General features: G+C 33.7%; 4 protein-coding genes across 4 annotated transcripts; 3 read left to right on the top strand and 1 right to left on the bottom strand.

Annotated features, from left to right (window-relative positions):
* The first annotated feature begins 10,868 nt into the window (after positions 1–10,868).
* On the top strand, positions 10,869–12,324 carry LOC130461436 (transcription factor asR4-like). The gene is made up of 3 exons (XM_056829538.1): positions 10,869–11,252; positions 11,695–11,903; positions 11,946–12,324. Exons 1-3 carry the CDS (start codon positions 10,869–10,871, stop codon positions 12,322–12,324), a joined length of 972 nt encoding a protein of 323 aa, XP_056685516.1.
* A 4,635-nt stretch (positions 12,325–16,959) lies between these two features.
* LOC130461435 (transcription factor asR4-like) lies at positions 16,960–18,415 on the top strand. Its single transcript, XM_056829537.1, has 3 exons — positions 16,960–17,343; positions 17,786–17,994; positions 18,037–18,415. Exons 1-3 carry the CDS (start codon positions 16,960–16,962, stop codon positions 18,413–18,415), a joined length of 972 nt encoding a protein of 323 aa, XP_056685515.1.
* Positions 18,416–18,755: 340 nt separating this feature from the next.
* On the top strand, positions 18,756–19,643 carry LOC130461434 (uncharacterized). The gene is made up of 3 exons (XM_056829536.1): positions 18,756–18,990; positions 19,111–19,279; positions 19,626–19,643. The coding sequence occupies exons 1-3, from the start codon at positions 18,776–18,778 to the stop codon at positions 19,641–19,643; spliced, it is 402 nt and encodes a 133-aa protein (XP_056685514.1). The 5' UTR covers positions 18,756–18,775.
* Positions 19,644–21,308: 1,665 nt separating this feature from the next.
* LOC130461433 (protein FAR1-RELATED SEQUENCE 5-like) lies at positions 21,309–24,747 on the bottom strand. Its single transcript, XM_056829535.1, has 4 exons — positions 23,740–24,747; positions 23,430–23,594; positions 21,994–23,107; positions 21,309–21,579 (listed from the first exon to the last, which is right to left on the bottom strand). Exons 1-4 carry the CDS (start codon positions 24,732–24,734, stop codon positions 21,466–21,468), a joined length of 2,388 nt encoding a protein of 795 aa, XP_056685513.1. The 5' UTR covers positions 24,735–24,747; the 3' UTR covers positions 21,309–21,465.
* Between the last annotated feature and the right edge of the window lie 564 nt (positions 24,748–25,311).

Below are 25,311 nucleotides of genomic sequence, written 5' to 3'. Positions count from 1 at the left end.
TCACTGAACTTGGGTGGATCACATGTCTGCTGACTTGATGGTTCTTCATTGCAAAATGCGTAGAACCACTATCGAAGTAAGAAAGACTAGATCACATAATAAACAAACTCCAAAGATCTTATCATCCTATCTCGAAGAACATTCGATGGAAAGGATATTAAGATTGGCAAAGCATGATAACTAAACCTATGCAACAAGTGAGAAGCAACACTCACGTTGTAGCACTGGAAATCAAGCATAGCTTTGAATTCCATGAACTGTTTTAAAGATGGGTTTGAGGCCCATGGTTGTAAAACAATGGGGTTGAACATTTATCATATATGAAATGTATTTTCATATTCCATTTAATCTTGGTTTAGTATTAAATGATGAGTCCCTTCAATTTGACAATATATTCAAGATAGACTGTCAGGACCAGTCCTGTGACTAAGAAATGTCTATCAAGTGAACTTGAATGTCAAAAATTGGAAATGGTCCCTGGTCGGAGTTTTCTATAAAGATGGACGCATAGAAAACGTTAGACGACTAGAATGCAAGATGACTAGTAGTTCTGTTTCTTGAACTATGTGGACATGGCAATATCGTAATCATTTGCATAGATACTTACTTTGGGAAGACTAGTATCGGAAAGACCTATGAAACTTTACTGTAAGAGATGAAAATCTGTCATAAGTAAATTTCATTAAAATTATTAGACACTAATCCTCAATACCTAAGTGATTTGAGATTACTTGTTTGAGAACTGCTTACTTTGACGTTGTCAACCGTCGCACTGTAAAAGGAGGCTATAAAGGCAAACGCTCAGGTAATCACCTATCAAACGAAGTCTAATCTCAAGATCGCAAGATTGGGATTGTCCTCCCATAAATCGGGATGAGATGCTGAAAGTTGTACAAGGCCACTCGGAGAGCTAGAAACTGTAAAATGCATGGCCATGCTCAGATGAATCATAGGCTATGATTATCTGTTTATTTGATCAGTTGAACTCTGAAACCGAGAAATAACTCTGGACATAATAAGGATGACAACTCTTACCTTATGTTCAAGAGCAAGCATCGAGCGACAAAGGAATTAGGAAATGCACACTTGTCCCTAAGGACAAGTGGGAGACTGAAGGAAATAATGCCCTTGGTCCAAGTATGCATTTAATATTAAGTCTAATAAATGCGGTTCAGTATTAATTAACAAGTTAATAATTCAGTGAGATCAAGTGAGTTGAATGCCTAGCTAGAGGCCGCTTCAGTTCAAGTGGAATTAATGATATTAATCCACAGTTTACTCTTGACTGAACCCGTAGCGTCACACAAATAGTACGTAAACGGATCAAGTGTTTAATGGCATTAATTACTCCATCTATGGTTATTCGGAATCGACGGATCTTGGTTTCAGTGGGAGCTGAGATCGTCAAAGGCAAGAAATGAATACTCCGGAAACGATGATATTGCCGGAAACGGAAATATGGATCGTATCGGAAATATAAATATTATCCAAGTCGTAGATGTTGCCGGAAACGGAAACATGGTACATATCGGAAAATATTATCGGAAATGGAAATATTGCCGGAAACGGAAATATTGTCAGAATCGGAAATATTATAGGAATCGGAAAATAATTCCGGAAACGGAAATATTAAATATTTGTTCGAAACGGAAATTAATTCCGCAATAGGAAATATTAAATATTGTTCGTATCGGAAATGAATTCCGGAATCGGGAATTTAATCGGAAGCGTATCGTACGAATTAGCATCGGACGAGACTTGCTAGACGAAGGCCCGACACGAAGCCAGGCCCTCGCCCAGCAAGCCACACGCTTCAACACACACGCCAAAGCCTCGCCAGGCCCAGCGCAAGGCCAGGCCCAATATGTAACACCCTAATAATTCCTTGCTTTTATAAAACCATTTTCCAACTTAAAATAAAGGAATTACTAAAGCATTACCGCCACCGTGATAACGGTTAAGGCTATTAACAGAATTACGCAGCGAAATTAAATGTCAACTAACTTTTAAAAACCATAATTAACAAAATATCGAGGCCTCCTACAATTTGGAACCATAATGGCCCAAAGCCCAAAGTATAAATAATCCAAACATTTCAAACATAATTAAAATATTAAAGAAAATAGTTTCAAAAGACGAAAACATGCAACTCTCTCAATCATCCCAAGCCACATGATTTCGATCGTACTTGATCTACCAACCTGCTATATTATTCTACTCCCCAACAATGCAAGTGCAAATGATGGATCATCATAGGGTCATTAAGGCAAAGGCCATGACCGGAAACACACAAAGCACGTAGTCAGCAAAAGCTGAGTACTTACAAGCATAGATTAATGAAACTAAGCATGCATCACTCACTAAATACTAATCAACATGCAAAAGCCATATAATAACAAATCAAACAATCATGAGATACAAGACTCGACTCTCGACTCACAATTTAATTAGAATAAGCTTCGAACGGGCCAAAAGAATAATCCACAAAGGGAAAAAGGTGATGGGAGCCAACCAAACACCAAATATAATAATAATAAAATCGGGCCATACCGAGTGTCGGGCCATACCGACGGAATTCCTGCGCATAATATAAATGAAACAACGTCTTGTATCATTAGTATGAGTACGAGCTTTCCGGCAAGACTCCCCCCATTGTTCATACTCAAGGTATATACGTTCCAAGAGTTTTGAAGCTTGTTCCGGTTGCACTTTACGTTTATTAATATTTTAATAAAGGCGAACTCAAGACTCGACAACATGCATACATACACTTAATAAACGACAACCAAAACAATCTTATTTTAATGCTTTAAGACTTGTGATCAACCAAGTAAGACACTTGTGATATTACTACCATGTTCCTCCTCACCAAAGTGAGACTCCACATCATGCATATTAACATGAGGGTTGTGCCCTTGCACGACAAATCCTAATTCATTTCATACATAATATTCCCAACTGAACCCTACATGTGCGGTGGCTTACGTGAGCTAACCCTTCACATGTGGTAAAATAAATAGTACAACGAGGTACAATTAAATGGCTCAAAGTATGATAGACATCCCGTACAATAGCATACAAATAATTAATCCATCCCTTGCATGTGAATTTAACCATACATGCATAAATATTGAACAACATGATTGACAATGAAACCCATACCCATAATAATTTCAACATGCTTGTTCAACAATTAATTCAATAAATCCAACATCACAAAACACATGCTCGTTCACCAAAATAAACATGATTTCACATAATGTAATTCACATCATCAACAATCATGTAATGTCATTGAAAAAAAGGTGTGGTCGCCCTAGACTTGTACGTACCATGAATACCTAAGCGTAGGGGCCACTATGCAATAACGAGCACTCAACTAGAAATCACCTCCTATCATCAAAATAATGAAACTTCAATTATTTCCATGTTCATTAAATTTCCAGCAACTTTATAAAATTTAAAACTTCCTTTAGACTTTAGAATTCGATCGCTTTTCAATAATAAAGTCGTCTCAATTTGCAAAATCAATCCCTAGTACAAAAACATACTTTTTCCGCCTTTAAAATCAACAAAAATCAACACTTTAAACCTTTATTCAAATCTGAAAATATAATTGATTATCATAATTAAAATCATCACGTAATTATGCTAATCAATTGACTCATTAGGTCTAGGTTAAAACCCTAACTTGAAAATCCCAATAACACTAGTTTAATATCATAAAAATCCATGCTTTATTAAATAAACAAATCTGAAAATTCATCCTTTAATAATTAAAACAAACCTAATGAATCACAACACACAAATCCTCAGACCACGGTATTCATAACCGGTTCCCAACATTTTAATTACTCAAAACAATATTAATATAATAATTTAAAATACGGAATTTAAATAGAATAGGTAAGGAAGAAGAGAATTATACCAATCCGGCCTATAGCACGGAACAATCACGAATTAGGGTGATTGGGCGAAAAAGAAATCGAATACGAACACACACACACACACAAACGTGCGTGTGCGCAGCAAGGGCGACGAGCGCGAGCGAGGAGAGGGGGCACAGCAGGGTCGCGCGCGCGGGGGCTGGGCGCAGCGCAAGGGAGAGAGCGAGTGAGCGAGAGGGGGTGCTCGGCGCTGTGCGCGAGGGAAGGCGAGGGCACAGCGCGCTTGGCGCGAGGGAGCGGGCGAGGGGATGCAAGGCACGCAGCAGCGTGCAGCACTGCTGGGCGCGGGACGAGAGAGGAAGAGAGGGAGTGTGCGAGCAACAAGGGGCGAGCAACACACGAGCAGCACACGAGGCACGACCGTGCTCGTGCTGTGCGTGCGGGCGGACCGAACCAAAGAGGAGAGAGAGAGAGGAGTGTTGGGCAAGAAATCAAAAAGGGGCTTTATGAAATTTTAGGGGTTTATTTAACGATGGGGAGTCCTATTTATAGGCTCCCTAATCCCTTGATGGGCCAGGCTTAGGATATTTGAGTTGGGCTTAGGAATTAAATGAATTGGGCTAGCTTAGGATTTAAATTAAACCGTTTGGATTGGGCTTGATTAATAAAACGAACTGGACTTTTTATTTAAAACCCGAAGCTTTAAAAATCATTTGCAACTCATTTAATTTCCCGACTCAAGAATTAAATTCGTTTCGTAATTAATTAAAATAATAAATATTCTAATTAATTAAAATACATTAAATACATTTAAATATTATTTAAATGCTAATAAATCGTAAAATGCTTTATAAATATAATAAAATATATTTATAAATGTTATAAAAATACACTACTACAAAAAGGGGCAAAGAGTACTGTTGAAATACACTTTATAGGACGCCTTAGAGGCGCAACGCGCGGATGGTACAGGCGCGTGCACCTAGATCTAGGTGCACCTGCACCAAAACGCAGAAAAATAAGAACAAAACGCAAAAACATAAAAAAGCAACAAAAAACATAAAAGAACACAAAAACATAAAAGAAAGAACATCAAGAATTAAACCAAAAGAACAATAAGTAAAACAGGAAAGAACAATAGCATTGAAAACCAAAAAAGGTTAAAACAACAAATAAGTAAAAACACGTAAAAGAACAATAAGTAAAAACACGTAAAAGAACATAAAACACTAAAAAGAAAGAACATCAGCAATTAAACGAAAGAACAAATAGAAAAGAACAATCATATTAAAAACCAAAAAGATTAAAACACGTAAAAGAACATAATACACTAAAATGAGAGAAGATCAGAAAGTAAAGGAAAAGAACAAAAAGAAAAAAAGAAAAACACAAACATATTAAAAACCAGAAAGGTTAAAACAAGGAAAGAACGATTTCTCTGCACTTTTAAAAAGAACATGGCAAATGCAACACCAGACGCACAAAAGAAGAAAAGAACCAACGAAAAGAACAACAAAAACGTTAAAAAGTGAAAAAACCGCCAAACAGAAGTTTTTTATTGAAATAATGAACGTGGCAAGAAAAAAACCGCAAAACAGAAGTTTTCCTATGAAAACATAAAACGTGGCAGTTAATTTCTCTCTCCTCAAAATCTTTTAATAAAAAAAAAAAATTAAATAAGTTACTTGTCTTTCATTTTGTATTTTAAAAAATTAAAAAATAGATTACTATTTAAAATAAAAATATAAAAAAATATAATTTAAGTAAAAACAGTAATAAAAAACAAATTTAAAAATACTAACAACAGATAATAAAAAGAACACAAAGAAGACTCAAACGAACATCATTTTCTTTACTTATAGGCCAAAAGAACAAAAAAGCGGACGAAAAGAACAACCAAAAAAAAAGGAAGTTTAAATTTGAAAATACTGTATCAGTTATTTTCTCTCTCTTCAATTTATCATATATAAATACATCATTGAATGCGACATTTATTTTCACTTTCACACTCAACCTACATGCAAAACCTCCACTCACCAACAATCAAAAAAACAGTGCAAAACCTTTCAAATTCTTGCAAATCCGAACTTCCCCAATTTGCAATTCTACTATTTTCACTCTAAAAACTTCCCCAATTTGTTTTTTGGAAGTGATAATCTGGTTACAAAAACTTGAACCCTAACAATTGAAAATGGGGAAATCGAAAAAAGGAGAAGAAGTTGATGCGAAATGTTCTATTGAGTAAGAATTCAACTTCATTTTTCTTTTCTTTTTTCTTGAATTTCAGTTTAATTTTAATTTTTAGAGAATTTCCCATGAATTTTAATTTTCTATAAAATTTCATTTGAAGGGATGATGTTCCTTTGACAACGACTTTATTGAACTTAAGAAACAAAAAGAAGAAAGAGAAAGAAATTACACCAACAATTGATGCGGATTTGTTGGAAGATATCAACAAAGAAGTTTCAGAAACGGAAGAAGAAGAAGAGAGCGAGTAAGTGGATTTTTTAAACAAAAACCTAGGTTCATTTACACCTTCTGTTTGTTCTTTTTGTTTTCCTTAATGTTCTAATTACAATAATGAAACCAAATACATTTTTTAACGAATTTAAAAGTAGATCTACATTTATGTTTTTTTAAAATGTATTTTAAGTCACTGAAGCATACACTTAGAAGAACAATGGTATAGATTTAAAAGAACAACGAATGTTAACTCAAAAGAACAGTGGAAATTTAAATTAAATAAGTAGATCTATGTTCTTTTATTTATTTACTGTCTGTTCTTTTTATTAGCCCTACTGTTTGACGAACAATTCGCCCAGGTTAAAAGAACAACAAATAGACTAAAAAGAACAGTACAATTTTGACGAACTTAAACCTAGATCTATAATTTTGTTCTTATCTATTGAATTTGATCTATGTTCTTTTTTATCTATGTTCTTATCTATAAAAACTTAAAAGAACCAACTGTGCAGGTTTAAAGAACAATCAATGTAGACTCAAAAGAACAATCAATGTACACTCAAAAGAACAGTACAGTATTAATGTAGGCTTAAAAAGAACTATGCATCTAGAAGAAAAGAACAGTCCATGTCTACTTAAAAGATCACTAGGCATTAAAAGAACAATCAATGAAAATTAAAAAGAACAATGTGCTTAGATTTGATGAGATGGTGTTCTTTTTACTTGTTCTTAAATGTATTTTAAAAAATAAAGAACAATCAATCACGGATAAAAGAACAAACCATCTACATTTAAAAGACAAACCTAAAACTGTTGGCACACAGTAAAAGAACACTTAATAAAAAGAACATAAGAAAAGGAACATATAAGCATACCTTGATCGACAGTTGAACAACATTTATCAACAACATCAACATAAATCCTCAGCAAATGATCACAATCCTCTTGAATTTCATTATCTCCTTCAATTTTCTTTCTACGAAAATTAGCAAATTGTATTTTTTCATCTCCTGAGAATTAGTATTCTGATTAATTCACTAATTCTCAAAAAAAACAGGAACAATAATGCGAAAAGTTGGAGAGAGAAGAAAGTAGAAATCGCATTTCACTCTTTCTCTCTCTTAAATTCTCTCTTCTGTTGAGAGAAAATAAAACCTCTCATTTTTCTCTCTCTAAAATGTGTTGCTAAAATTATGAAATGATGAATGAATGAGAATATGGAGGACAAACATTATTTATATAGTATATGAAAAAATAAAAAAAAATCAGATGAATAAGATATTGTACAAGGGTGCAGGATGAGAACTGTGCACTTGTTTTTTGTGTTGTTCCTTTTTTCATAATATGTGTTCTTTCCAAAGGCATAGCTGTGTTCTTTTGTACACGACATGTTGTTCTTTTTCCATTACATGTGTTATTTCAAACATTTTTCTGTTGTTCTTTTTTCATAACATGTGTTTTTGGTGTTGTTATTTTTTTCATGACATATGTTTTTTCATTATAGACTTTCCAAACAAAGGAAAGCATTGCAAGAACAACAGAAGATGGTGCAAGCACTTCAGGAAAAGCTGCTACAACAGGAAAAGCAGCTGGATCTGATTGAGCAAAAAAAGAAGGGTGGAGAAGGACAAAAAAATTCCAGCAAAGATCCTGAAAAGCAGGAAGAAACTGAAAAGAAAGAGCATGAAGTAAAAGTGCATGAAGAAGTGAAAGAACCTAAAAAGGAGGAGGCTGAGGTAAAAGTTCCAGAAGAGCTGGATGAACCAGAAAGAAAAGAAAAGAAAACGAACTTAAAAATTACTTTGAGGTATCATCTGTGTTTGTTAATACTATTTCATATTTACATTGTAGTTGTTATTTTCGTTTCTTAAACATACTTTTGCATTTATGTTTTTACTAGAAAGAAAAAAGACGGAGAAGAAGCTGGTGAGGAACCTGAAAAAGCAAAGGGGGAGTCTTGGAAATCAATACCAAACAGGAAAAGGACAAGGTAACTTACATAAATGGTGTTCTTTTTATTTTCTGTGTTTTACTTTTTTTTACTACTTATGTTCTATTGTTTTGGTCAACAGAAGTCAATTGCTGAAAGAAGAATTTCCCGATCTTATCAAAGAGGTAAAGCAGGAATTGGAAGAGGCACATAAGAAGAAGAGCTTGTTGCCTGCTGAGAAAATTTCAAAAAAAAAAGTTGCACCAAATGCTAAGAAGGGGAATGGAGTTACTTTGAAAAAGACTGCAGCACTTAAGGTAAACTTCACATTACCCTTTTTGTATATCTTTTTATTTACCTTAATGTTATATTATAATAGAGATAAATATTGTGTTTTAAATAAAGAATGTTCTTTTTTTCCTGTCTTGTGTTCTTTACATCATCATTTATGTTCTTTTTTCATTCAGAGGGGTAGCAAAGTTAATCAGATAGTTGTGAGGGAGGTTTATGAAGACGAGGAAGATGAAGAAGGAGGTGAAGAAGAAGGTGAAGAAGTAGAAGAGGAAAGTGAACCCTTAATGAAGAAGGGGAAAAAAGTAGTTGAGAAGGTCAAAAATTTTCTTAAGTTATTTGTTCTTTTTCTTCCTTATAATGTTCTTTTACACCCTGACTAATGTTCTTTATATTTTTTCTTTTTTCCAGAGAGCAACAAGAAGTAAACAAATTGTTGTTTCTGATGAGGTCATGGAGGTGGTGGATGATGAGAAACCAAAATCTTTGGTTGTTGCCAAACCAAAACCTGAAGAAAGGAAACTAAATCTAAGGCAAACTCCGCAATTGATGATGCGATTCTTGAGGGGAATTGCATCTAATGAACCAGATGATATAAGAAAACAACAAGCCGTCGTGGAGTTAGGCTTTGGATCTCTTCTGCAACTTGACATCCCACAAAACGAAAATCCATTCCCGTACGAGTTGGTTAGGAATTTCAACTCGTCCGACCGGTCCTTGCATCTACCAAAGTCTTCCCTTGATATTACTGTAGAGGATGTATACCTGGTGTACGGTATACCTATTGGAGGAGCTCCGGTCGTGGAATGGACTGATGAACAAGATCCTGAAGTGTTGAGGGTTTTTGCTGAATTTTGGGGATACTGGAAAGTGAAGTCTGGATGCCCAAAATTGAAAGAAATGGTTGAAAAACTGATCAAAGATGAGACTCCAGTTGATGATAACTGGAAGAGATCTTTCCTAGTGGTTGCAGTTAACACCTGCATTAAATCCACTATTAATTTATCGGTATACATCAAAATTCCTTTGTTTCTCATTAATGTTCTTTTGTTTCTCATTAATGTTCTTTTGTTTGCGTATTATGTTCTTTTAAATGTTTATTAATATTTTTATTGTTCTTTTATTTGTTTGTCGAATTCCATGTTCTTTTTTTCTCTTTCACTGTTCTTTTATTCTGTATGATGTTCCTTTCTTTTCCATTGAATGTCCTATTGGTGTACTTTCCTTTATATGAATGTTAGTTGTGTTCTTTTCAGTTGTATTCAATATTCTTTTGCTCTTCTTTCATTGTTCTTTTCATTCTCTCTAATGTTCCTTTATTTTCTATTGAATGTTCTATTTTCTTATTCTATTTAAAATCATAATTAATGTTCTTTTCTTTTATATTTTTCTGTTTCAAAAGCCAAACTTCATATTCCTAGCAAGCACTGTAGACTTGGAGCAAGTGAGGAATCTAAATTGGTGCCAGTATGCATACACCAGCCTTCTTGGGGCAGCTATGTACTAGAATGTGGACCGTAGCAGATGGTTTGCTGGTCCACTACCATTTCTAATGGTAAATTTCAATCATTAAGTTAGCATTTCCCTTTGTTATATATATTACTTTCATCTTCTTCTTTCACCTAACTAACAATAAATTATGTTGTTATTGTTAAATTAGGTATGTTATTTCGATCGGGTGCAGATCATGGAAGAGTACTAGACCTGTCAAACGGGTCGGTCGGGTCGGGTTATCAAAAATTACGTTCGGGTTCGGGTTGAGTCGGGTCGGTCACTTTCGGGTTAGGGTTTACAAATGCTTGTTCAAGACCCAGAACTTTCGGGTTCGGGTCGACCCAACGGGTTGAGAGATTTTAAAACGCGCATTATATTTTCATTACTTTAGGTGATAAATATACAAAATATGGGCACAAATTAACAAATTTTCCTACACAAGTTTATATTTAGTCAAATCCAACCATTAAATGACGTATAATTGAAATTAAAATCATATTACACACAACAATAGTAAAAACAACATGTTTATTATGCTTAAATTTTCTCATAATCTCATTTATTACTATAAATGCAATGATTTTCAATCGATCGGGTCCAAAACGGGTTCGGTCGGGTTTTGACCCATTACTTTTCGGGTTGCTCGGGTTCGGATAAAATCGGGTTACGGGTCACAAAATCTTGTTCAGAATCCAGTATTTCTGGGTCGGGTTCGGGTCGGTTTTCGGGTCGGGTCGATTTTTGACAGGTCTAAAGAGTACCCTCCAAGGATCTTCCCCCTAATTTCTTGCTGGACAAGAGATATGATAAGCAGCAGGGTACGCAATGACAATGCTACAGGCTTCGGACATGGCTTGATTCTGGACAGAATTCAAGGTCCACCTGAGCTACAACTGTACAGGGAGGAGATGGAGCTGCTCAAACAGCAAAAAGCACTCAGTGAACAACCACCATCACTTCTTCTTCAACACCCACAACAACAACAGCAGCAACATGATGAACAACCACCGCAGCAACCACTGCAGCAACCACAACAGCAACATCAACACCAAGAGCCTAACTGGTCCACAAATGATGTGCCCAGAGAACATCAAGGTGCACCAGTGACTCAACTCGGGGATGACAAAGATTTGCCAGAGCAACAGGCAGACCCCAGTGAGAAAGCAAAAGTCCCTTCTACAATTGAGGTAAAAATTAAATTCACTCAACAAAACCATTGCATTTATTTTTTCAACGTTTTTATTGTAATGTTCTTTTTCCTCCAACAAATGTTCTTTTACGTCCTCAATATAATCTTTTTTCCTACCATGTTTTTTGCTTTCTGTGTTTATGTTCTTTTTATCAAAAACTAGTTCTTTACGTTCTTTTACATGTTCTTTTAAATGTTTATTCATGTTATTTAAGCATGTTCTTTTTTCTTAAAAAGATGTTCTTTACATTTGAATATGTTCTTTTATATGTTTAAGCATGTTATTTACATGTTCATTTATCTCTTTAACATGTTCTTTCGATCTTTAACAATGTTTCTAAGCTCTACTTGAATGTTCTTTTAGGAATCTCTCTTGTTCTTTTTTCCATTCGAATGTTCTTTTTATTTATCCAGTCCTTATTGTTGTTATTGTTAAACAGGAATTCCATGCTGAATTCACTAAAACCACTACTGAACTCAGTAGTGTCATGAACAAGTTCAACGACTTATTGTCGTTGTCCAGAAAGTTCTTTGACACTACTATTGATGTCAAAAAAAGTCTGCCATTCAATATGGCAAAAATGTGGTCAACATGCTCTGTAACTGAAATTCCAGTTACTTTTGAGAAGGGCAACTCTATAGAAGAGCGGTAAGAAGGAAGGAATACTGAGGAGATTGGTTCAATCCTCAGTCAAGGTAAAGAATTTTTCAGCTCAGACTACTTCACAATACTATTTGAGGAAGCAGTACGAAAGGCAACAGAAGGAAATGAAAGAAAGGAAATCGAGGAATCTGAGGATGTTCCATTTGATTTGCCACCATTTTTAACACCTCCGATCATGCCTTCCCAGCCTAATGTATTTGCTGATTTGACATTGAAGCTTGGAATGGTTTCCGATTCAAATCCTCCTCCTCAGGCACACGACTTTGAAGAGGAAATGAGATTAGAAGCAATCTTGGCAAACAAAACTTTGACTGAACGTGATTTGGAGACAATTTCAGGGGACAAGAAAGATGAAGCTGAAAAACAACAGCCACCTACAGAAAAAACTGAGTATGCGTTCTTTTAAAACAGTTCACATACACATGTATAATAAATATGTGACTGTTTCTTTCATTATTCACAATGTTCTTTTATAAACAATTATTTGTTTTTTTATTCGTTTGATTTGTTCTTTTTATTAATTCTCTGTCTTTATACAATTAATTAATGGATCTTTTGTTTCTTTTATTCGGAATGTTCCTTTCATATATTTCTTTATGTTCTTTCTATATTTACTTTAATATCTTCCTACTTTTAATATTAACTTATATGTTCTTTTTCATTGCACTTTTGTTCTTTAATTCTTCTCATTGTGTTCTTTGTTTCTCCTCACATGTTCTTTTTTTTTTTTTGTAATACACAAAGAACCTGAAAATGTGAGATCAGATATGGAAGGTTTAATCCAAGGAGCTGAAGATGGAAAACCAATGTCTCCAACCGTTAGAACCGAAGACTCCGAGTTTCAGACTATGGAAGGTTTAATCAAAGGAGCTGAAGATGGAAACCCCATGTCTCCAACTGTTAGAACTGAAGAATCCGAGTTTAAGACTCCGACTGCCGCTGAGTCGCAGACTGAAATGGAAACTCCATCAATATTCCTGAAGTAAGACTACTGTATTTTATTAAAATATAATTTTCATAATCTTCAATTTAATGTTCTTTTCTTTCTCGCTTTTGTTCTTTTTATTTATAGTAATATATTCTTTTCTTTCCACTCTTTTAGCACTCCAAGTGCGGTGTACTCGCAACCAGAAAATGCACCTACATCTATGAACATAGAGTATGACTACTGCATTTTATTTTATAAGTTATTTTTCGTTTATTATTACAAGTTATTTTTCATTATCATTTATAAAATGTTCTTTTCTTTTCACTTTGTTGTTCTTTTTATTGTTAGTCTGAATTCGTTTTTCCCTCTAATATGTTCTTTTTACTTTATAATGTCTTTGTTTTCATAAGTGAGGAAGAGGATCCAGATAACGTACAAGTACCTAAACTTGTTAAGAGAAAGAAAAATGTTCCCCTCAAGTTACTGTCACCCTTCTTAACTCAGTATTCACACCTACTGGTTGGGGAAGAATAGTTGAATCAAAAGGAAAAGGACATGCGATGCGTACTGGATTATGCCTTTGGAAAGGGAAGACCAACGTAAGAATTTTATACTATTACAAGTATTTGAATGTAGATGTTCTTTTTGTACATGTTCTTATGGAAATTTTATTTTCATTCTTATAACAGTCAGGTGTTGTACACTGATGATTGGAATATAGTTACCAGAGAAGAGTTTCAAACCCTAGGTATATATTTAATTATTGGAATTTAAAATGTTCTTTTAAATGCTGTTGATGTTCCTTTTACTCATATTTTTGTTCTTTTCCTTTAAAACAGCTCCCAATGTGTGGGTGATGAATAATGTTATTGACACTTTTGCAAGAATACTGAATGATGATCCAGATCAAAGTGTCAAGAGTAACTTGAAGTTCTATTTCTCTACAATCCCTTTCGTAAGTTTTAATATCAATAAAAAATCATATTTTCGTACTTCTTCAGTTATTTTTATTATATAACATATATTTTAAATTTTTTTTTTCGGTGCAGAATATGCTCTGCCAGAGTGAACCGTATGGTGGATCACAGGATAGTCAAGCAACCGAGGGCAAACGCTTAGAAAATTTTATTTTAAGTGTACACCATGAGTATGTAACTGCTGGTGTGAAGTCTTTGAAGGGATTCCATCTGGTAAAATTATAAAATTGTTCTTTTCTTTTTTACATATGTTCGTTTTCCTTTGTTTAATGTTCTTTTCTCTGCTTGTAGTTGTTCTTTCCAGTCTGGTCTGGTGATCATTTTTATCTCATTGTAATCAACCAAAAGGAGAAGAAGGTGGAGATCATTGACAATCTCTCCTTACCTGAAGGAATTACATATGATGATAAATATAAAACATTTGCAGAAAGAACTGTAAGTCTATTTGAAGAATTTCCTCTTATATATTTTATTTGTTCTTTCCTTTGTTGTTCTTTATTCTTTTACTAAATTAAATGTTCTTTTTTCCTTCCTTTGTTGTTCTTTGTTTCTTTGTTGTTCTTTGTTCTTTGTTCTTTTACTAAGTTAAATGTTCTTTTTATTTCAGTTTGAAGCATGGACAATATTTTGTGAACAAGAAGGACATCCTTTGCGGAAGGCACAGATTTCAGCATATGAAATTGTGTTGCTTGAAATGCCATGGAAAAACAGAACAAACAAGACTGATTGTGGGGTATATGCAATGAGGCATATGGAGACCTACAAAGGCAACCAGACTTGGAATTATGGCTTCAAAAACACAGATGAAGATGTAAGTAAATTTTGAATATATGTACGTATATTATTTTAATATATAATCTTTTATTAATGTACTATTTTATGTTTTCAGAAGGACTTTATTTGCAAGCTGAGAATGCGGTACGGTACTGAAATCTTATTATCCGTTCTGAACAAAAGGCATGAGCTAACGTATCTGGCATTGAAGAGAGCTAATCAAGTTGAATAGTTGGTTGTTTTCATGAAGGCAGAATAATAGTTACCTTTTATTAGAAGTATGCTTTAAAAAACAATGGTATATTTTGTAGATGTGGTTATTGCTGGAGTTATGGGTTGTTCTTTTAAACATGTGTGGTGTTCTTTTGGAAACAATTAGATGTTCTAGTAGTTGCAGATAAGTAGTTTGGATATTTTTAACAAGTATTTCAATTAAACGTTCAAGTTCTTTTCAATCCCAGACCATGTTCTTCTATATCATGGGATATGTTCTTTCCTTTCCAAAATTCTTTTTATTCTCTTTTAGTAAGTTCTTTTCACATTTAAGCATATACTCCTTTATGCAATAATTTTGCAATCCTAATTGCACAAAAATCAAAACAAAAATAAGAATATATACAACTAAAAATTCTCATTTCAAAATATTGATTGAGCGAAACATCAGTAGCCCGTAAAAATATACATCAAAAGAGTAAAAGAACATTATTGAGAATACAAAAACAAATGATTAAAAACACAACTCGTCCGAGTTGGTTAGGAATTTCAACTCGTCCGACCGGTCCTTGCATCTACCAAAGTCTTCCCTTGATATTACTGTAGAGGATGTATACCTGGTGTACGGTATACCTATTGGAGGAGCTCCGGTCGTGGAATGGACTGATGAACAAGATCCTGAAGTGTTGAGGGTTTTTGCTGAATTTTGGGGATACTGGAAAGTGAAGTCTGGATGCCCAAAATTGAAAGAAATGGTTGAAAAACTGATCAAAGATGAGACTCCAGTTGATGATAACTGGAAGAGATCTTTCCTAGTGGTTGCAGTTAACACCTGCATTAAATCCACTATTAATTTATCGGTATACATCAAAATTCCTTTGTTTCTCATTAATGTTCTTTTGTTTCTCATTAATGTTCTTTTGTTTGCGTATTATGTTCTTTTAAATGTTTATTAATATTTTTATTGTTCTTTTATTTGTTTGTCGAATTCCATGTTCTTTTTTTCTCTTTCACTGTTCTTTTATTCTGTATGATGTTCCTTTCTTTTCCATTGAATGTCCTATTGGTGTACTTTCCTTTATATGAATGTTAGTTGTGTTCTTTTCAGTTGTATTCAATATTCTTTTGCTCTTCTTTCATTGTTCTTTTCATTCTCTCTAATGTTCCTTTATTTTCTATTGAATGTTCTATTTTCTTATTCTATTTAAAATCATAATTAATGTTCTTTTCTTTTATATTTTTCTGTTTCAAAAGCCAAACTTCATATTCCTAGCAAGCACTGTAGACTTGGAGCAAGTGAGGAATCTAAATTGGTGCCAGTATGCATACACCAGCCTTCTTGGGGCAGCTATGTACTAGAATGTGGACCGTAGCAGATGGTTTGCTGGTCCACTACCATTTCTAATGGTAAATTTCAATCATTAAGTTAGCATTTCCCTTTGTTATATATATTACTTTCATCTTCTTCTTTCACCTAACTAACAATAAATTATGTTGTTATTGTTAAATTAGGTATGTTATTTCGATCGGGTGCAGATCATGGAAGAGTACTAGACCTGTCAAACGGGTCGGTCGGGTCGGGTTATCAAAAATTACGTTCGGGTTCGGGTTGAGTCGGGTCGGTCACTTTCGGGTTAGGGTTTACAAATGCTTGTTCAAGACCCAGAACTTTCGGGTTCGGGTCGACCCAACGGGTTGAGAGATTTTAAAACGCGCATTATATTTTCATTACTTTAGGTGATAAATATACAAAATATGGGCACAAATTAACAAATTTTCCTACACAAGTTTATATTTAGTCAAATCCAACCATTAAATGACGTATAATTGAAATTAAAATCATATTACACACAACAATAGTAAAAACAACATGTTTATTATGCTTAAATTTTCTCATAATCTCATTTATTACTATAAATGCAATGATTTTCAATCGATCGGGTCCAAAACGGGTTCGGTCGGGTTTTGACCCATTACTTTTCGGGTTGCTCGGGTTCGGATAAAATCGGGTTACGGGTCACAAAATCTTGTTCAGAATCCAGTATTTCTGGGTCGGGTTCGGGTCGGTTTTCGGGTCGGGTCGATTTTTGACAGGTCTAAAGAGTACCCTCCAAGGATCTTCCCCCTAATTTCTTGCTGGACAAGAGATATGATAAGCAGCAGGGTACGCAATGACAATGCTACAGGCTTCGGACATGGCTTGATTCTGGACAGAATTCAAGGTCCACCTGAGCTACAACTGTACAGGGAGGAGATGGAGCTGCTCAAACAGCAAAAAGCACTCAGTGAACAACCACCATCACTTCTTCTTCAACACCCACAACAACAACAGCAGCAACATGATGAACAACCACCGCAGCAACCACTGCAGCAACCACAACAGCAACATCAACACCAAGAGCCTAACTGGTCCACAAATGATGTGCCCAGAGAACATCAAGGTGCACCAGTGACTCAACTCGGGGATGACAAAGATTTGCCAGAGCAACAGGCAGACCCCAGTGAGAAAGCAAAAGTCCCTTCTACAATTGAGGTAAAAATTAAATTCACTCAACAAAACCATTGCATTTATTTTTTCAACGTTTTTATTGTAATGTTCTTTTTCCTCCAACAAATGTTCTTTTACGTCCTCAATATAATATTTTTTCCTACCATGTTTTTTGCTTTCTGTGTTTATGTTCTTTTTATCAAAAACTAGTTCTTTACGTTCTTTTACATGTTCTTTTAAATGTTTATTCATGTTATTTAAGCATGTTCTTTTTTCTTAAAAAGATGTTCTTTACATTTGAATATGTTCTTTTATATGTTTAAGCATGTTATTTACATGTTCATTTATCTCTTTAACATGTTCTTTCGATCTTTAACAATGTTTCTAAGCTCTACTTGAATGTTCTTTTAGGAATCTCTCTTGTTCTTTTTTCCATTCGAATGTTCTTTTTATTTATCCAGTCCTTATTGTTGTTATTGTTAAACAGGAATTCCATGCTGAATTCACTAAAACCACTACTGAACTCAGTAGTGTCATGAACAAGTTCAACGACTTATTGTCGTTGTCCAGAAAGTTCTTTGACACTACTATTGATGTCAAAAAAAGTCTGCCATTCAATATGGCAAAAATGTGGTCAACATGCTCTGTAACTGAAATTCCAGTTACTTTTGAGAAGGGCAACTCTATAGAAGAGCGGTAAGAAGGAAGGAATACTGAGGAGATTGGTTCAATCCTCAGTCAAGGTAAAGAATTTTTCAGCTCAGACTACTTCACAATACTATTTGAGGAAGCAGTACGAAAGGCAACAGAAGGAAATGAAAGAAAGGAAATCGAGGAATCTGAGGATGTTCCATTTGATTTGCCACCATTTTTAACACCTCCGATCATGCCTTCCCAGCCTAATGTATTTGCTGATTTGACATTGAAGCTTGGAATGGTTTCCGATTCAAATCCTCCTCCTCAGGCACACGACTTTGAAGAGGAAATGAGATTAGAAGCAATCTTGGCAAACAAAACTTTGACTGAACGTGATTTGGAGACAATTTCAGGGGACAACAAAGATGAAGCTGAAAAACAACAGCCACCTACAGAAAAAACTGAGTATGCGTTCTTTTAAAACAGTTCACATACACATGTATAATAAATATGTGACTGTTTCTTTCATTATTCACAATGTTCTTTTATAAACAATTATTTGTTTTTTTATTCGTTTGATTTGTTCTTTTTATTAATTCTCTGTCTTTATACAATTAATTAATGGATCTTTTGTTTCTTTTATTCGGAATGTTCCTTTCATATATTTCTTTATGTTCTTTCTATATTTACTTTAATATCTTCCTACTTTTAATATTAACTTATATGTTCTTTTTCATTGCACTTTTGTTCTTTAATTCTTCTCATTGTGTTCTTTGTTTCTCCTCACATGTTCTTTTTTTTTTTTGTAATACACAAAGAACCTGAAAATGTGAGATCAGATATGGAAGGTTTAATCCAAGGAGCTGAAGATGGAAAACCAATGTCTCCAACCGTTAGAACTGAAGACTCCGAGTTTCAGACTATGGAAGGTTTAATCAAAGGAGCTGAAGATGGAAACCCCATGTCTCCAACTGTTAGAACTGAAGAATCCGAGTTTAAGACTCCGACTGCCGCTGAGTCGCAGACTGAAATGGAAACTCCATCAATATTCCTGAAGTAAGACTACTGTATTTTATTAAAATATAATTTTCATAATCTTCAATTTAATGTTCTTTTCTTTCTCGCTTTTGTTCTTTTTATTTATAGTAATATATTCTTTTCTTTCCACTCTTTTAGCACTCCAAGTGCGGTGTACTCGCAACCAGAAAATGCACCTACATCTATGAACATAGAGTATGACTACTGCATTTTATTTTATAAGTTATTTTTCGTTTATTATTACAAGTTATTTTTCATTATCATTTATAAAATGTTCTTTTCTTTTCACTTTGTTGTTCTTTTTATTGTTAGTCTGAATTCGTTTTTCCCTCTAATATGTTCTTTTTACTTTATAATGTCTTTGTTTTCATAAGTGAGGAAGAGGATCCAGATAACGTACAAGTACCTAAACTTGTTAAGAGAAAGAAAAATGTTCCCCTCAAGTTACTGTCACCCTTCTTAACTCAGTATTCACACCTACTGGTTGGGGAAGAATAGTTGAATCAAAAGGAAAAGGACATGCGATGCGTACTGGATTATGCCTTTGGAAAGGGAAGACCAACGTAAGAATTTTATACTATTACAAGTATTTGAATGTAGATGTTCTTTTTGTACATGTTCTTATGGAAATTTTATTTTCATTCTTATAACAGTCAGGTGTTGTACACTGATGATTGGAATATAGTTACCAGAGAAGAGTTTCAAACCCTAGGTATATATTTAATTATTGGAATTTAAAATGTTCTTTTAAATGCTGTTGATGTTCCTTTTACTCATATTTTTGTTCTTTTCCTTTAAAACAGCTCCCAATGTGTGGGTGATGAATAATGTTATTGACACTTTTGCAAGAATACTGAATGATGATCCAGATCAAAGTGTCAAGAGTAACTTGAAGTTCTATTTCTCTACAATCCCTTTCGTAAGTTTTAATATCAATAAAAAATCATATTTTCGTACTTCTTCAGTTATTTTTATTATATAACATATATTTTAAATTTTTTTTTTTCGGTGCAGAATATGCTCTGCCAGAATGAACCGTATGGTGGATCACAGGATAGTCAAGCAACCGAGGGCAAACGCTTAGAAAATTTTATTTTAAGTGTACACCATGAGTATGTAACTGCTGGTGTGAAGTCTTTGAAGGGATTCCATCTGGTAAAATTATAAAATTGTTCTTTTCTTTTTTACATATGTTCGTTTTCCTTTGTTTAATGTTCTTTTCTCTGCTTGTAGTTGTTCTTTCCAGTCTGGTCTGGTGATCATTTTTATCTCATTGTAATCAACCAAAAGGAGAAGAAGGTGGAGATCATTGACAATCTCTCCTTACCTGAAGGAATTACATATGATGATAAATATAAAACATTTGCAGAAAGAACTGTAAGTCTATTTGAAGAATTTCCTCTTATATATTTTATTTGTTCTTTCCTTTGTTGTTCTTTATTCTTTTACTAAATTAAATGTTCTTTTTTCCTTCCTTTGTTGTTCTTTGTTTCTTTGTTGTTCTTTGTTCTTTGTTCTTTTACTAAGTTAAATGTTCTTTTTATTTCAGTTTGAAGCATGGACAATATTTTGTGAACAAGAAGGACATCCTTTGCGGAAGGCACAGATTTCAGCATATGAAATTGTGTTGCTTGAAATGCCATGGAAAAACAGAACAAACAAGACTGATTGTGGGGTATATGCAATGAGGCATATGGAGACCTACAAAGGCAACCAGACTTCGAATTATGGCTTCAAAAACACAGATGAAGATGTAAGTAAATTTTGAATATATGTACGTATATTATTTTAATATATAATCTTTTATTAATGTACTATTTTATGTTTTCAGAAGGACTTTATTTGCAAGCTGAGAATGCGGTACGGTACTGAAATCTTATTATCCGTTCTGAACAAAAGGCATGAGCTAACGTATCTGGCATTGAAGAGAGCTAATCAAGTTGAATAGTTGGTTGTTTTCATGAAGGCAGAATAATAGTTACCTTTTATTAGAAGTATGCTTTAAAAAACAATGGTATATTTTGTAGATGTGGTTATTGCTGGAGTTATGGGTTGTTCTTTTAAACATGTGTGGTGTTCTTTTGGAAACAATTAGATGTTCTAGTAGTTGCAGATAAGTAGTTTGGATATTTTTAACAAGTATTTCAATTAAACGTTCAAGTTCTTTTCAATCCCAGACCATGTTCTTCTATATCATGGGATATGTTCTTTCCTTTCCAAAATTCTTTTTATTCTCTTTTAGTAAGTTCTTTTCACATTTAAGCATATACTCCTTTATGCAATAATTTTGCAATCCTAATTGCACAAAAATCAAAACAAAAATAAGAATATATACAACTAAAAATTCTCATTTCAAAATATTGATTGAGCGAAACATCAGTAGCCCGTAAAAATATACATCAAAAGAGTAAAAGAACATTATTGAGAATACAAAAACAAATGATTAAAAACACAACAAACTAAAAATCAAAATATTACCAATCGTAAATCAATCTACAAAGGTTGTATGTGTACTCCAAAATAATCATCTGGAACATATGCTTCCAATTGTGAATTTGAAGATGTTGGATGAACCAAAACCCCACCAACAGGTAAATTTATGATACACTGAAAAAGAACAAAGAAACAATAAGGAAAAAAAGAACATGATTAAGAAGAAAAAAGAACAAACTAGATAATAAAAAAGAACAGTTCAAAAAAGAACATAATAAACATTAAAAGAACAAATAGATGTTCTTTTAAAAAATGAACTGTTTAGCAAAAGAACATAAACAAAAAGACAAAAGAACATATAGAAAGAAAAACGAACAATGATAAACAAAAGGAACAAACTAAAGGAATAAAAGAACAAATAGATTATTAAAAAGAACAATTTGCCAACAGAACATAATAAAGTAAACTAAAAGATCATAAACAAAAAGGATAAATAGAACATAAAAATGGAAAAAAGAACAATGATAAACAAAAAGAACATTCAAAAGTAATAAAAGAACAAATAAATGTTTAAAAAGAACAGTTTACCTGATCAGTAGACTGAGTTTCCTCCCTCAAATTATCAACATGTCTTTCTCTTCTCTTGTTCCAACCTTTCAGTTTATTGCGTTTCTTCTCAACAATTCCTTTAGGTCTCACATTCCTCTCATTAGCCTTTTCAGTCCCGTTCTTAATCTTCCTCTTTCGCTTTGGTGGATTTTGAATCATTGTTGGAATGACTTTTTCAGCAATCGGTTCCACAACATCCGGCAAAACTGTGTCTGTTGAAGGCTCAACGACATCAAGTAGAGTTTCTTCTCGCACATACTTGTTTGATACATTACCATCCCCTTCAACACCACCAATATACTCCTTTACTTTGCATGAAATATCCAACACACCCAAATCAATAAGCTTCCTTGCAGCCGGACAATGTTGAGCTTCATTTATAACTTTAATGCAATTTCTTATGCTTTGCATCCTCCAAACTGAAGCAGAAACAACACTTACTTCATTATCTCTATCTTCTCCTTCTTCAACAATCGTGTTCATAGCCTTTTTGGTCCATCTCTTCATAATGTATTGTTTGGGAATCTCTTCAACATTATGGACAATGAAAACTCGAAGAATATGAGAACAAAGAACTCCTATCTCTCCATATGACTTGCAAGTACAATCAACAACCATCTCTTGCTCATTAAACATCACAACATGTCTAATAAAATCCTTTGTAGGATGCCCAACAATGTACTTAGAAACTGGAAACTCATAGGAAATGCGTTGACACCTCAAACCAATTGCTTTGATGAATCGTTGCTCAAATATCAAATATATTGCAATGGTATACACATCCCGCGCATGCAAACATAACATGTTATCCGCACATGCGTAATATCTATTTCCAGTAGAAGAATTATAATCTCCCTTGTTCTCCTTACTTCTCCATTCATCAATTACATCTAAAAAACACTTATAAAAATCACATAAACCATTCGTTTTATGCAACCTCCTAGAAATAGAATGATTTGTAGTCTCACTCCTTTGAGAAGACAAAACACCCCCAGAAAACCAATCTTTGTTATATGCAGGACACCATTTCTCCTTCAAACTATTTAATCTTATTATCCATGAATGTTTAGCGCAATTGTAATCAGCCAAAAGACTACAAAAGAACAAACAAGGAGAACAAAAGAACAATCAGAGACACAAAACGAACACCCTGAGTAAAACAAAGAACAAATGAAGACAAAAAAAGAACAATATACAGTACAATAAAACTTGAAAAGAAAGTACACACAATCACAGTTCAAGAAGTATGGACTCTATTAAACAAAGAAAAGAACATTAAAATACCAGATTAAAAGAACAAGTTTCATCAACCATGAAAAGAACACTACTTAACATTACAAAAAACATGTTGTCGAATGAAAAGAACAAAACAAAATTTTAAATACTAATCAGTCTATTAGCAAAATAATTATTACCTATTCCAATAATGCTCGAACTCAGCAACTGTGTCAGTATATTTCAAAACATAATCAAACCAACGTTTGAAACCTTCTTTGGCCATAACACCTTTGATGTTTACAACAGCATTTTCCCCAATGTGCCATGTACACAACCGATGCCTCGATTTTGGAAACACTTCCCTAAAAAAACATAAACAAAAAAAATAGATAAAAATATAAACTAAACAGAAAGACAAAAGAAAAAGAACATAAAAAATAGTACAAAAATACAAAAGAACAAAAATGTTTGATGAACGAACATACAAACAACCTAAAAGAACTTTACCTTATAGCCTTGTCCATGGCAGAAGATTGATCAGTCATGATAGTCACAGGTTGCTTCCCTCCCATTGAAGTCAAAAAAGAATTAAAAAGCCAGTCAAAAGTACCTGCCTTCTCATTCAATATAAAACCCACTCCAAACATGATATTTTGAGTGTGAAGATTCATTCCAACAAAAGGCCCACAAATCATATCGTATTTATTAGTACGATAAGTTGTATCATGAATCAATAAATCACCAAAAGCTTCATAATCAGACCGCATTCTTCCATCTCTCCAAAAAAAATTGATCAACTGATTCTCTTCATTCAATTGAAAATCATAATAAAAATCATGTTCTTTAGCTTGCCTCATAGCGAACCATCTGATCAACTGATTTGAATCACAACCATCCAACTTTTTCTTCTTCTCTGCCAAAACAGCATCATACGCGTCAGGAACAGTGAAGCCTAAATTCGCCTCACCACCAACTTCTTTCCTCATAGCTCTAAGAACATCAGCAAGCTTCGTGCCACTACAAGTAAAAATAGTAAGAAAAGCCAATTGTTCTTTTGAAATGTGCCTATGTGACCTAATAAGGTGTCTCTTATTAGCAGGAACCATTGAATGGTTATGCAGACGGGAATGTTTAGAAAGAACATACACTCCAGTTTTCTTATCAACATCAAACTGAACTGAAGCCTTGCATCCAGTTCTCCTATCAATTTTTTTAAAGGATTTAGGCACAACACCATCTGGATTTTTAAACCCCTCGTATGCACAAACAAAAAACCGTTGTCGAACTATTCTAGTACCACTTCTATACTCCTTTTTACCCTTCCTAGTACCAAAACCATTCCTAAATGCATGACTGTTGTATAACTCATACGCCTCATCATCATCCTTAACTACACTTCCCTCTAATGAAACTGGTTCTTCAAAATCTGCATGACGATAAAAAAGAACACAAAGAACATCATAAGTATGATAAAGGAACAAACACAAGACGTAAACGAACATTGTGATAAACAAGTAAAAGTACAATTCATGTACCTTGGCCAACAACCATGCACATAGGATTCTGGATCCTCATTAGCATCATTTTGTTCTGAATTATTAACTGCATTATTTAATATATCTGGAAATTTATAAAATAAAAAAAATCAGAAAAAGAAAAGAACAAAAGAACTTAAAAGAACAGTAGCCATTAAAAAGAACAATGCACCAAGAGTAAACGAACAATCCATGTAGACTGAAAAGAACACTAGGCATGAAAAGAACAATCAATGAAGAGTTAAAAGAACAATCAATTAGTCAATCAAAAGAACACATTAAAACTTAAAAGAACAATTTGGGCAGATATAAAAGAACAACCAATAAAGAATAAAAAAACAACAGTACCTATTAGAAAAGAACAATGCATCAAGAGTAAATTACACACTCCAACTAGACTGGAAAGAACACTACGCATTAAAAGAAAAATCAATAAACAGTTAAAAGAACAATCAGTTTTGTCAATCAAAAGAACACATTAAAACCTAAAAGAACAATATCGGCATAATTATCAACAATCAGTTTTGTCAATCAAAAGAACAAT

The sequence above is a fragment of the Spinacia oleracea genome, chromosome 5 (genome assembly GCF_020520425.1).
Source record: "Spinacia oleracea cultivar Varoflay chromosome 5, BTI_SOV_V1, whole genome shotgun sequence".
Lineage (NCBI taxonomy): Eukaryota > Viridiplantae > Streptophyta > Magnoliopsida > Caryophyllales > Amaranthaceae > Spinacia > Spinacia oleracea.
Note: the sequence above shows the minus strand (reverse complement) of the source record. Positions and strands in the feature narration are given on the sequence as shown.